Source organism: Asparagus officinalis, chromosome 9 (genome assembly GCF_001876935.1).
Source record: "Asparagus officinalis chromosome 9, Aspof.V1, whole genome shotgun sequence".
Lineage (NCBI taxonomy): Eukaryota > Viridiplantae > Streptophyta > Magnoliopsida > Asparagales > Asparagaceae > Asparagus > Asparagus officinalis.
This window is the reverse complement of record NC_033802.1, coordinates 22,085,790-22,099,668: the sequence shown is the minus strand read 5'-3', so window position 1 is coordinate 22,099,668 and position 13,879 is coordinate 22,085,790. Positions and strand designations below refer to the sequence as shown.

General features: G+C 39.4%; 1 protein-coding gene across 1 annotated transcript in view; it reads right to left on the bottom strand.

The window, feature by feature from the left end:
* LOC109823287 (GPI transamidase component PIG-T) overlaps positions 1-4,884 on the bottom strand; it is a 12,055-nt gene extending 7,171 nt beyond the window's left edge. The window contains 5 exon segments of the mRNA XM_020389572.1: positions 86-266; positions 357-506; positions 816-1,410; positions 1,412-1,974; positions 4,564-4,884. Of these exon segments, the coding sequence (XP_020245161.1) occupies positions 86-266; positions 357-506; positions 816-1,410; positions 1,412-1,974; positions 4,564-4,884 (1,810 nt within the window).

The following is a 13,879-nucleotide window of genomic DNA, read 5'->3' as shown; positions in this document are numbered from 1 at the left end:
GAATTTCCAACCGGTAACTAGATGAAGCCAAACAGAAAAATCATCCAAAAACAGCAGAAGACTACTGGAAAACCAAGAGGCATACCTTGGCATTTTAATAACCTCTCCTCTTCACCGACTCTTCTTCGTAAGACATTCAGCAATGATCCAAAATATAATGCTAACACAGTACATGTGAAGGTAATGACATTATAAGGCATGCTAAAATCTGGAGTAGTCAGTGGGACTAACAATACTTCCGTATATGACTGCACAATATTTTCTTCCTGGAAAAAACATTTACACAGTAAAAATGATGAAAAATAACTTCTAAGCGATAGTAGATTAGTGTCCACTTTATCAGAATCTTTAGATACCTGAAATTCAAGTAGCAGAGGAGACTGAGTTAACGAATCATCTATAAGATAGGTTCTGTTTGAATAGAAGTTGGGAAAACTTATTAGAGCTGATGAAATGTCAAACCCCTGATTAGCATCTGGAGGGTACTCGTCGATGTGCAAGAATCCCTGCAAAAATAATAAACTACAGTAAGAGTTACATGTAATCTAGAACTTTTCAACAACTCCATAAATAAGTCGTGCAGGAAACAGAATGAGACCAGAAACAATATAACGTAAATATATATAGATTTCCTCCATGAAATTCATATCTGGGTTGCCATTGAATTCCTTGCCTATGTTTCTCATGCAACACACAAACAGCTTGTGGGTCAATTTAGCAAACAAGAGATGGATGCTAGCATATCCCTTCTTTTTTAGATTTGATCCAGGAACTTCCTAACAAAAGGGATATTACAGGAAAGACCAGGAACAAACCTTATCAAAATCTAGAACCAATGAAGCTGACTGCATATTGCAAGGAAATCTAAGCATCAACTCCAACATCCCAGGTGATACCTTGTCTTCTGAAGGGGAGATTCGCATATTCTCAACCACATCTGAAACAATCTGAGGTTTTCCGTCTATAAAAATTTTAAGTGTGTGGTAATAAACCTTAACATACCATGGAACAACCTGGAAGACTACAGCCTCCACTTTACACCCATTAAACTGATCCAAATGCCATTCATGCGAGTGACTAGATTGCAAGGAGATAGCAATAGATCCTCTCTCATACCCACTGCCCATTAGAAACCTGTTTGCATAGAAAGGTGGTTTCGCACAAGACCATGTCAATGGAAGCTTCCATGTAATTCCTACATTCATAGGCTCGTTTTCATTGGAGTTTGATACCCTGAATTCATAGAGAGTAGAACTAGTACTTTGTCCTTGTAATGCATTTGACTCTTTTATCACCTTGTCTGGAGTACATGACAACTCAAAAAACTGATTGCTTGAATACTCTACAGATCCAAGCTTCTCTAGTTCAGCAGTTAAACCCCTCTCCAGTTCCAAGAAACTATTCTGGCCTAGCTTTCAGTCTGAACACTGAACTAATAGACCAGCTTGGCTGAAGGGAACCTTTACTCCTTCCAACACTAGGCTGAAGAACAATAGTTAAACTTTGTTTTAGAATAATACCAGTCAATGTAGATGAGATCAAATGCAATCTTTGAGAATGGTAGTATCCTTTATAAATTGAAGGTCTATCTAGAAGAGAAGCTATACCAGCTTTATCTCTACAAGGTAGAAGCTTTAACCATGGAGTTAGATTCTCAGTACAAACAGCTTCACGGGGCAATGCACCATATCTGAGGTTGCTTGAATTTGAGAAGAATCCCCAATCAGGAGCAGAATAGGCAGTTGAAGACTCAAGAAAATTGATTGAAGAACAGAAGAGACCTGAGAGAGAATGAGTAAGATTTTTCCAGGTAACATCAATTTCATCAATTGGGAGGTCAAAAAGAGCCCACAGCTCAACACCAGGGGGCTTGGCATTGGTGCTGGACATGGGATCAGATCCGCCCCAACTCTCGTAGTTCCAGCGTCCCTGTGTGAAGGACAACTCCAGTTCCCTAATATGGAATTTCTGGACCTGTTGACAATATATTAGCATGTTAAAACTTAAAACAAAATAAAAAGAAAGATCTAATAAAGCAAAAAAAAAAAGATTTGCGGTAGGGGAACATTAAACTTACTTGTCAATATTAAATTTTCTAGTTAAAGGTAAGTAATGACTTCCCAGATAATTTTACACTGACTAGCAAGGTCATAAAACAAGACAGGTAACTAAATTTAAAATCACAGCCTTAAGCTTATTACTACATGTAACAAATAGTTTCCATCAAAACAAATACTGTCAGTGGCTATAACTAATTTTTCCACATCAAGTTGGAATGGCGCACAAAGGCAAAACTGATATACGTTTTCACTGTGAATTCAATCCAAATTTTGGAGAAGCATTTGCACCAGAGTATCAATGTAAGACCTAAATAAAATATAATCTCCAACAGTCTTCAAAACCTCATTTCAAACTCATGCTAGCATAGGATTCTAAGTTTACTTGACGATAAAGAATATTAAGTTTCACAATAATGGAAAAAGAAGAATCAGTGGCCAAGGCTAAGAACAGAAATTAGAAATAACAAGTGACAGTTGATCTCATTGCATAGATATGTTTGCGAAATATCATAAATCTAACTGTTTCAAGAGCACTTAGTACATCATAGTTGCATGGAATAGAGGACATTATGGGTTTAACCCAACATCAGAGGTATGAGAAGCTTGATTATTGAACAACTACAATAACCAAGATTTAAAATATCTGTTATCGGAAATATATCAGATGGCCAGAATTCATATCGAATTGTGGTTATCGACGACATATCGGGGATAAATAGTAAAAATCGGAGTGTCATATTGGATGGTAAGCATATACAATATAATACCCTAAAATTTAATCTAAGCACACTTAATTAATGTAACATACCAAAACGCCTTTGAGAGAGGACTCAGAGTTATCGAGCTATTGAATTTGGGGAGAGAGTGGAGGAGGCGGAGAGAAATTAAGGCCAGCTGCTGTAAATGCTATAGGTAACAGCGAGTAGGATTGGCTGTTTTGATTTTATTTAGCGGGTATTGGGTTCGAGTCTAAAAAATAAGGGTTTTGGGACCCAAAAACAAACAATAGTTAGGACATTTTTTAAACAAAATCAGCCGATTTAGACCCTATAAAAAGCGCCCAATTAATCGAATTTTCACCAACATATCGGAGGAAATTAGTGAAAAACGATAACCTATTTAATTTTCTAGAAATCATCTCATCAGTGATCCAAACCCTATATATCGGTGAGTATTGATAAAATCGGCCGATTTTTAAAGCATTGACAATAACACCTGATAAAAGCTTTGGACCTAAAAGCTTTATTGTGGAGGTAATGCAATCACAGGAGAACTGAACTGCTGAAGACGTTGAACATCAACATCCCGAAGTCCTCAATGGGCAATAAATATGACAAACATATGTGCTTGACAGAAATTAATTGAAGCGCAAATATTATGGTATTTGAGGGAGCTTATTTTTTCTCAAAGTAGCTTATAAGCTACCTTTTTAATATCTTATGTTTAATAATATCCCAAATAAGTTAGCTTGTAAGTACCATTTAAAAAATGCCAAATTATTAGCTCATCTAAATAAACTAGGTTTGACCAAGTAAATCAATTTTCTATCAATACAATTTTTATAAAAAATTTATCAACAAAGCCAATAGCCACCAAAAGCCAGCATAGCTCATAAGCTTTAAAAAAATAAGCCCTACCATGAAACATCTCAAACAACGGGATGAGATGATCCACTCCATTTCTCATGACCTACATTCTTGCACCAACATGCACAACCTTCCTCATATATTGAATTCTGATGACTGTGCACCATGAAACTTTTAAGATCCCCATAGGAGACATGCACTTTAGTTCCTTACGTCCTCTCCAAGTCAATATGTTTGAAAGTTCACTATCAGTCCACTTTTAAAGCATAACTGTGGCAATTCACCACATAGCATACAGGGCAATTAAACTTTTGAAGCTTAAGCTATCTACTTGTGAAGCTCAAGAAACTTTACCCTTTGGTCAGAGTATTGTAGGCTTCAATACCGATTTCTGTACCACATATACTTTTGCTCCACTTATTCAAATGGAAATTACGACGACAACCACCTCACACAACTTATTTGAACAACTACACTTACATCACGTAGTATACTTTTATCTGACTTCTCTTTTTTCCATTTAATTTAGTTTAAATCATACATACAGAATTATATTTAAAATTTTAGGTTTTTTCTCATATTCATCTCCCAAACTATCAATATTTTGAAAGTTGAATTTAAAATAAGTCTCGCTAAAGAGGTCTCCAGCAGTGTTTTATGTTCAAAACTTACTTGGATCTTTGCCTTTGTAACCCCACAAATGCGCATATTAGTCCATTAAAACTGCAAACTTGCATTCTTAACTAAGATTCAGAAGCTAGATTCTTTCTGTTAAGAACTCACTCCATCTAACCCTACCCCAAGATCATCAAATCCCTAATTCGCACACTAACCAGTACTCCATCAGCTTAAACCCTAATTTCATATCAAAATTCACGAAAAAAGAAAACGGGATCTTGAGAGATCGAATCGGTTACCAACTGAGCGATTGCTTTTGGGAAGAGATGATGATGTCGGCCGTTGGAAATAGAGGGCGGAGCCCTGCTCTCGAAGTGGAAATGAGCGAGCAGCTTTCGATCAGGCAGCGGCCTCAACAGGAGCTCCTCGGTGAACTCCTCCGCTGTTGGTCCATCTCCGCCGTCGGATCCGACGACGAAGAAGGGAATTGGACGGTTTGGCAGATGAAGACGAGAGGAGGAGGCGAGTATGCGGAAGATCGCAGTTTGAGTAGAGAATACTGGCAGCTGGGAGTAGAGGTGGAAGCGGGTCGAATTCGTGAAGGGTCCTTCAAAAGCCATTTATTAAAGGACACACATTTTAATAACAAACTAAAGATTAAAGCACGTGAATTTAGGCTTTGTGCTGTACATCAACTTTTTTATCCGGTGAATTAACTTTGAGATTCTTATTAGGGTTTTTGCATCAAAATAATCTTTACTTTTACCCAGATTAATATTTCTCATCTTTACATTTTTTTTTAAATGTAAACCACCTTTACTTGCTAATATGTTTGCAATGTCACACTATTTTTACTATCACAATGAGCACCATTAATGGCTGCTGACAGAACCCCGCCACCAACGACGAAAGCTCGTTGGAGAGACCACAAATGGTCATAAAGATCTCGCCTTCAAAGGCAGATCAAGTTTTCAGATGTCGTGAGACATTGTTTAGAGCCCAATGGGCTGAGACTGGGGTTGGTCCGAAGATCGTCATGGATGAGTTTGACACTTACCCGTTACCATTTATAGCTGCGTCAACACCTCATCAGCTCTCGGCTAATGAGCCCCTCAAGCAGAGCTTCTTTCCTTGGAAATAGCGTGACGAAGAGCCATTGATGATGAACTTTGGGGATTTTTGAGAAAGCTAGAGTTCGAAGAAGAGTGAGAGAATTTTTGAATCAAAGTGAAGAAGAGGGAGGCAAACAGTCTTACTTATAGGCTAAAACACCCAAACTTTGCCCAAGATTCCTCGCTTAAACTTCGTCAAGTATCCCGCCACCAAACTTTGCCGAAGATCTTGCCAACAAACTCCGTTGAAGATTTCGCCCGGAACTTTGCTAGAGATTCTAGCCTCAAACTTCACCTGGAATCTCTCTTCAAAAAAAACTTTGTCGTAATTTCAGACACGCGGATTGAACACCTAAAGTTTATATCCTGAGGCTGAGCCTCACCTAAACCGACTTACTGAATTTCACCAATATGATTGTTCCTTCAGTAAGTGAACCTCGCCCTATTCAATAGGGCACTAAGGCGAACCTCGCCCAAACATTATAATAAATTTCACTAAGTCTCCAAATTGAGAAAATCATAACTCAATTAGTTTGAGGCTTTACATATGTAAAACCCCAAAAATTTGTGATAATATAATTAATATGTGATTAATTATAATAAATAGATATTCATTATGATAAATATCATTTCATGGTGTATGAGTACACTAACAAGTGTTTTGAGTATAAACATGACAGTAAATGAGAAAGAGGCGAATCAAAAACATGCATAAAGGAAAATCTCGAGGAGCTGGAAAATTCCAGTCTGGTCGACCGTCGCTGTCGACCGCAGTCCGGTCGATTTCCACGGTCGATTTCCACGGTGGACCGCGATACCTGCACGCTATTTTTCCTGTTTTGACTTGGTTTCGGGTTTTGAAGGCCCATGTTCGTTTTCCCTAATATATATATCAATTATATATGAGTTTTTTAGTATTTTGAAACCCTGGCAGTCACCAAACTTCCCCATAAACCCTAATTTAATTTTTGAGAAAGATTTGAAGGCTTTTGAGCGGGCTTTCGGATTGTTTTGGGTTTACAACTTGGAGATCGGCTTTGAAACTTCATCTCTCACGATTAGATCAAGTCTTAGGCGAGTTTCATCTCTGCTAATCCCTCTCCCTATTTTAAAACGTTTTTAAAGAGTTTTTAATAAGTTTTATAGAGCCTAATTGATTAATTTGTGTAAATAAAAGCAGATATTTTATATTGTATGTATAAAGACTAGGTATTTTCATGTTAAAGAGATTAAGAATGAATTTACATAAGTGTTTTAAGATCTAAAAATGATTAATAACGTTGTTTATCTAAATTTAGATGATTTGTTCTTCATTTTGAGATTTCGTGTATGATTGAGGATTAAATATGATCTATTATACAAATAATCATGTTTTATATGTTGAAATTGTTCCCAGAGATGTTAATCTGATGTTTTCAATGTTTACGCAAGTTTTATATTGTATTAAATAAGTTTAAATCATAAGAACACGACACGAACATAACTGTGCAGAAACCTGCACGGTTTCTGAAATATCGGGTTCGGTCGACCAAGCCTTAGCGGCGAAGCTTCTGGTTTGCGGTTCGGTCGACCGCCGCATGTATGCGGTCGACCGCTAGTCTGGAAGTTAGCATGTGCATGTTTTTGACCCACGTTGATGTTTTCGAGAGAGTTTCTCGACCTTATAATGTTGTATGACGAGGTTTAGGAGTTGTTTAACACCAGAGATGTTGGTGAACATCAGATATGGACACGCATACCGAGATATATGTATGTACACTCGGTTCATGTGATTTGACATGTATTGTTGAGATAGTTGATACATGTTGGGTTGATGATAACGAATTAACCTATGAAAAATTTTTGCTTATCATTTATGGATGCTCAGTGTGGTTGTTTATCCTATAATGAGACCTCGGCTGTATCACACTAGGATTGTTTGGTTGTTTTTTTGTAATGAGACCTCGGCGGTACCAAATACTCGAAGATGATCGGTGTGTTTTTCGAGTTGGGCTGATGTGCCTATTCACCATTGTACGATCATCTGGAAGCATATCCAGAAATAGGGAGATAAAATCTATTACCATAGAATGATTGAGTAAGGAAGTTGAACCCACATGTAAATGTGCGAACCTTACAAAAGTATCGTTAGTTCATGTAGCCAGAATAGGGAGATAAAATATATTACCGTAGAACGATTGAGTAAGGAAGTTGAACTCACATGTAAATGTGTAAGGAAGTTGAACTCACACGTAAATGTACGAACCTTACAAAAGTATCGTTAGTTCATGTAGCCGGAATAGGGAGATAAAACCTATTGCCGCAGAGCGATTGAGTAAGAACCTTACAAGAGTATCGCTATATGCACATGGAGATGCACATATATATATATATATATATATATATATATATATACCATGGTGATCATGAGTTGGGTGATATTCTCTTATTATTGTGCCACTACTCAAGGGTACTTCGAGATGTGGCATTGTTTTCTATATGGTTGAGGTTTGGAGTAATTTTTTTGAGTGTTGTTTCCATTCATAGAGTTGAAATTGGTATTTAGGGATTCACAATTTGAGACATGATATCTACATGAGGGTTTCCTTGTTTGGATTATTTTGCTTGACGTACTAATTCTCGTGTTGTGGATTTCTAAATATCAATCTCCATTTAGAGTTATATGAATGATTTTATATTGATGTGTACTGACTCTATTTTCTTATATACTCCTATCCCTTCCTCTTGGAAGTAGTGGAGATGATCTCGCTAGAGCTTTGACACTCGTTGTTGCCCCCCTTTTCAGGCAGTGAGTCTGGCACATGGAGAGTCACGGGTTAATGAGATTGCATCTTAGATTCCATCTAGATATTACTATATTTGTAATTATCTCAGAACTCCACATTTAGTTATTTATTTTCAGACTCTAAACGTGTATTGTATTTTATAGAGGCTGAGTGTCTTAGTGAGATTACATTTGACTCGTTGTGTTGAGATTTATTTCAGACTCAGAGATATTTTCATTCTATTTTAGTTGGGCTCATTTATTGATTATTCTTATACTTTTTCTGTGCATATCTGATCTTGTGTTATTTCTATTATTTGCTTGTTTTGTACATTCACCTTTTGTTGACTCTACTAGAGAGATAGTAACTGTGATGGTGAAATGTGTCGTAACATGGTGTTGGTGCTTAGCAGGTTTGACAATCCGGGTTTCACTTTGGACTGTAGCATTGCCTGAACCCTGGGGCTTCACAGTTGGTATTAGAGCTCTAGGTTCCAATATCCTTAGGATCATCCATGTGTCATATTATGAAGGTAGGATAGAGTTTCCTAGGAATCATGTATAGAGTCACTAGGATTTCCTAGTATGAGTGAGGACGTATTATATATATACGCGAAAATTTCAAAAAAAAATTATATGATGAATTATTTGCTTGAAGTATAAAGCATGCGGTGAATGATAAGTGATATTATTTTCCTATTGATGTATATTTTATCTTTATGCCTAAGATCTTATTTACTACATTGAATAAGTTCTACTTTGAAACTTATAAATGTCTGGAAGAGGACATGAACGTAGAGGTGCTCGTGTTCAGGGAGCTGAGCAAGCCGATAGAGAGCCCGAGCCGCAGCAGCCTCCGCAGTACTTAGTGGATCTCATAGCACCTTTGATAGCTTGACTAGCAGCTATTAAGAAGCAGCTAACAGATCAAGCTCGGCGGGAGACACCCATTCAGGATGAGATACCAGAGGAGACATCGGTAGATACATCGCCATCATCAGTTGATGATGGAGCTGCTGAACAGGAGGCTTGGCTTCGTCTAGTAGAGAGGTACTAGAAATTAAAGGCATCAGAATTTCATGGCTCGTCGAATTCCATTGCTGCACACAAATGGAAGGAGGATGTAATCAACATGTTGGATATAGTTAATGTGAATATTGTGCAGAAGCAGAGGCTAGTAGCTTTCAGCCTCAAGGGCGATGCAGGAGGATGGTATCGGCTTCGTTTCACTCCAGAATAGAGGATGATGGTTTCATGGGCAACCTTTATATACTTCTTCGATGAGCAGTATGTGTCGACTGTAGCAAAAGTCGGGAAGGAGTTAGAGCTAGCTATGCTAGAGCAGGTGATATGTCCATGACGGATTTTGAGAGTAAATTCATGTCACTACTTAGATTCACGGGCATGTGGCACGCCGAGGAGTGACAGGCTTAGATGTTTATGATGGGACTTCGCCTAGGTTTACGTTGATATCTAGTATCTCGGAGGTTCCATTCAGTACGGGAGGTGGCAGATGTTGCTATGGCTCAGGAGACAGACACAACTATGTTCCTTAAGGGCAAGGATGGTAATGTTAAATCAGGACAGTCCAGGGATAAAGGTAAAGGTAGGAGACCTTTTGCAGGCTCAGGAGGACCCTAGCAGTAGGGTAAGGGTTCACATCAGCAGGATTCTCATAAGAAGGGACATCAGTAGGATCAGAGGGTGTAGCAGCAGCGCAGATTTCAAGGGACTTGTTTCAAGTGCAACAAGTTCGAACACAAAGCAACAGAGTGCCGCAGCGCACCCACAGCAGGCTAGCAGGGTAAGAATCAGCAGCATCAGCAGAACCGTGCTCAAGGCAACAGTCAGGGCTAGCAGTTGAGGATTGAGGCACCACTAACAGTCCCAAGAATTGAGGAACATGTGTGAGTGATTCAAGAGATCCAGCAGGGACAGATAGTCCCCTACGTTCCAGGTGATGTAGCGCAGCAGCCTTCGGCTATTGGTAGAGTATATGCAATTGTTCCTCGTGATCATGGCACGAGCGAGATAGTGGTGGAAGTTACGTTCCTTGTGAACTCCTTTTCAGCACATATTATTTTTCATTCTTGTGCTTCGTATTCTTTTATCTCCTATGATTTTATGGTTAGACTCCAGCTTGTAGCGCAGCCTTTAGATATTCCGCTATCTGTATCTACTCCTTTGGGAGAGATGTCTCTTTTAGAGAGTGTTTGTAGGAGATGTATCGTCAGCTTGGACGATTCTGAGTTTGTGATCGACTTGATCATGTTGCGTATATCTGAGTTTGATGTTATCCTTGGTATAGATTGGCTATCTTCCTACCATGTGAGTCTCGACTGTTTTGTAAAGACAGTCAGCTTGCGAGCTTGTGATGGATCTGAATTGGGGGTAGCGACCTCCAGAGGCAACCAATTTGCGGAGTTATTTCTGGCATACGTCGAGGAAGTGATGTTGCAGGATAGGGGCGTAGATTTGAGTGAGACGCGAGTGGTCTCAGAGTACCAGGATATCTTCTAGGACATTCCAGATTTACCTCCACTAAGAGAAGTCGAGTTTTGCATAGAGTTGCAGCCAGACACCGTGCCGATTTCCCGAGCTCCTTACCGTATGGCGCCTGCTGAGATGAGGGAGCTCCAGATCTAGTTAGATGAGTTGTTATCTCAGGGGTTCATTCGCTGGAGTCATTCTCCGTGAGGAGCACCAGTCCTTTTTGTGAAGAAGAAGGATGGAAGCATGCGATTGTGCATCGATTATCACAAGTTGAACAAGGTCACTGTCTGGAATAGGTACCCACTACTGAGGATTGATGACTTGCTCGACCAGTTACAAGGAGCGTAGTGTTTCTCAAAGATAGATCTTCGTTCCGGTTATCATCAGTTGTGGGTTCGGGAGATGGATATTCCTAAGACCGCCTTTCTAACTCGATATGGGTCTTTCGAGTTTCTTGTCATGCCATTTGGGCTGACCAATGCACCCAGAGTATTCATGGATTTGATGAATCGGGTTTTTTGTCCATACTTGGACTAGTTTGTGATAGTTTTCATCAATGATATTCTTATTTATTCGAGGTCGGAAGCCGAGCACGAGTAGCATTTGTGGTTAGCATTGTAGACTTTGCAGGAGCATCAGTTATACGCTAAATTTAGCAAGTGTGAATTCTGGTTATTGGATATCAGATTTTTGGGTCATGTTATCAGTCGGGAGGGTATTGCAGTAGATCCGGCTAAAGTAGAGGTTGTTTTTGATTGGGAGCCACCGAAGACCGTTACCGAGATTTGTAGCTTCTTAGGTCTGGCAGGCTATTATAGAAAATTCATTCAGGATTTCTCGAAGATCGTAATGTCACTTACACGCCTTAATAAGAAGGGTATATAGTTTATTTGGGGCACGGAGTGCCAGGAGAGGCCTTTGAGGCATTGAAGACTAAGTTGACTTCAGCGCCAGTGCTGATTTTTCCCAGCAGTAATAAGACTTTTGTTGTCTACATTGATGCATCATTATTGGGTCTTGGAGATATTTTGATGCAGACCCAGAGAGTTGTGTCCTATATTTCGAGGCAGTTAAGGACTCATGAGCAAAATTATCTCATGCACGACTTGGAGCTAGCAGCAATGGTCTTTGCACTGAATGCGTGGAGATATTATTTGTATGGGGTGCAGTTTGAGTTATTCACAGATCACCAGAGCTTAAAATATCTATTTTCATAGAAAGAACTCAACCAGAAGCAGCTGTGATGGGTAGAGTTTATTAATGATTATGAGTTCGCTATACAGTACCATCCGAGAAAGACGAACGTGGTAGCAGACACGTTGAGCAGAAAGCATCGTCGCGGGCTTGCAGCTTTGAGGTATTTATTACATCGAGATCTTTATACCCTCAGTCACTATGATTTTAGGCCAAAGATTGGGGGGAGCAGTGCTTTCTTAGGAGCTTTATCAGTGCAGCCATCTTGTAACAATAAGGTGGTCGGAGTCCAGGTAGGGTACTCTTGGATTCAAACCCGTAAGGGGGAGATTTCCAAGAAACTCAAGGCTGATTGGACTATTAGAGCAGATGGAGGCCTTTAGGTGAAGGGCTAGTTAGTTATGCCGAACTATCCACGGCTGAAGAGAGATCTATTTGATGAGGTGCATCATAGTAGGTATACAGCACAACGAAAATGTATAAGGACCTAAAGAGGCATTTCTAGTGGAGTGGCATGCGTAGAGAGATTATAGAGTATGTGGCTAAGTGTTTTACCTGCCAACAAGTTAAGGCAGAACATCAGAGACATGTAGGGACCTTACAGCCTTTACCCGTTTCCGAGTGAAAGTGGACAGATATCTCCATGGATTTCATTGTAGGGTTGCCTAAATCAAAGAAAAGAAACGATTCTATTTGGGTGATAGTAGACCGGTTGACAAAGTCGGTGCACTTCTTACCTGTGAGGACGACTTATACGACGGATACATATGCGAGGATCTTCATCCAGGAGATTGTTCGATTGCATGGAGTCCCGGAGATGATCATATCAGATCGAGGCTCAGTCTTCACATCCTATTTCTGGAGGAATTTTTAGGATTCTTTCGGTAGCCAGCTATCATTCAGTAGTGTCTTCCACCCCCAGATAGATGGTCAGACAGAGAGGGCGAATCAGGTGTTAGAGGATATACTACGAGCATGTGTGATAGATTTTCAGGGTAGTTGGGAGGACCACATCCTATTTATTGAATTTGCATATAATAATAGCTATCAATCTAATATGGGGTTGATACCGTATGAATCATTGTACGGAAGGCCTTGTAGATCGCCCATATGTTGGGTAGAGCCAGAGAATAGCCTATTGCTTGGGCCGAAGCTTGTTAGGAAGACCACAGAAAAGGTGGCATTGATTAGAGAGTGCATTCTTACCACATAGAGTCGGCAAAAGAGCTATGCGGATCAGCGGTGATGACCACTAGAGTTTTAGGTCGGAGACTTAGTCATGTTGAAAGTATCGCCGATGAAGGGCATTCAGCGATTTGGTAGACCGGGAAAACTTGCCCCGAGATATGTTAGTCCCTTTAGGATTATTGAGCGTATTGGAGCTGTTTCATATAAATTAGATCTTCCAGCATAGATGTCGAGTGTACACGATATCTTTCATATTTCGATGCTCAAGAAGCATTTACGCGATGAGGAGCAGTAGAGGGTAACTGATGCACAAGAGATCGAGATCTAGGATGATTTGACTACCGTAGAGATTCCGATGTGTATTCTTGCTAGAGAGAATAAAAAGCTTAGAAATAAAGTTATTCCATTGGTGAAAGTTCAGTGGAACCAGCAAGGAGCCGAAGAGATTTCTTGGGAGCGTGAGGAGGATGTACATCGTGACTACCCACACCTGTTTGAGCAGATTAGATGTTGATATTTAAATATGCTTATATGCATTGGTAGTTATGATTATATATGTTGTTTAGTCACATTTATATTTTACTATAGAATGGGTCACTTAACACTTAGCTTTTAATCATTCAGAATATATGGTATATATATGAGGGGTTCCTTGTTTGGATTTTTTACCTGGCATACTAGTTCCGTCTAATTAAGGGTTAAGTGAGAGTGCATGCATTTTAGATTGTTAAGTTTAAATATTGCTTGTGTTTCAAATTTAGGGATTTATGATATGAGATGTGTACGGGAGGGTTCCTTGTCTGGATTATCCCCTCTTAGTGTTTTTCTCGTATTATTAATCTCTTGGATGCGATTGCGGAATTT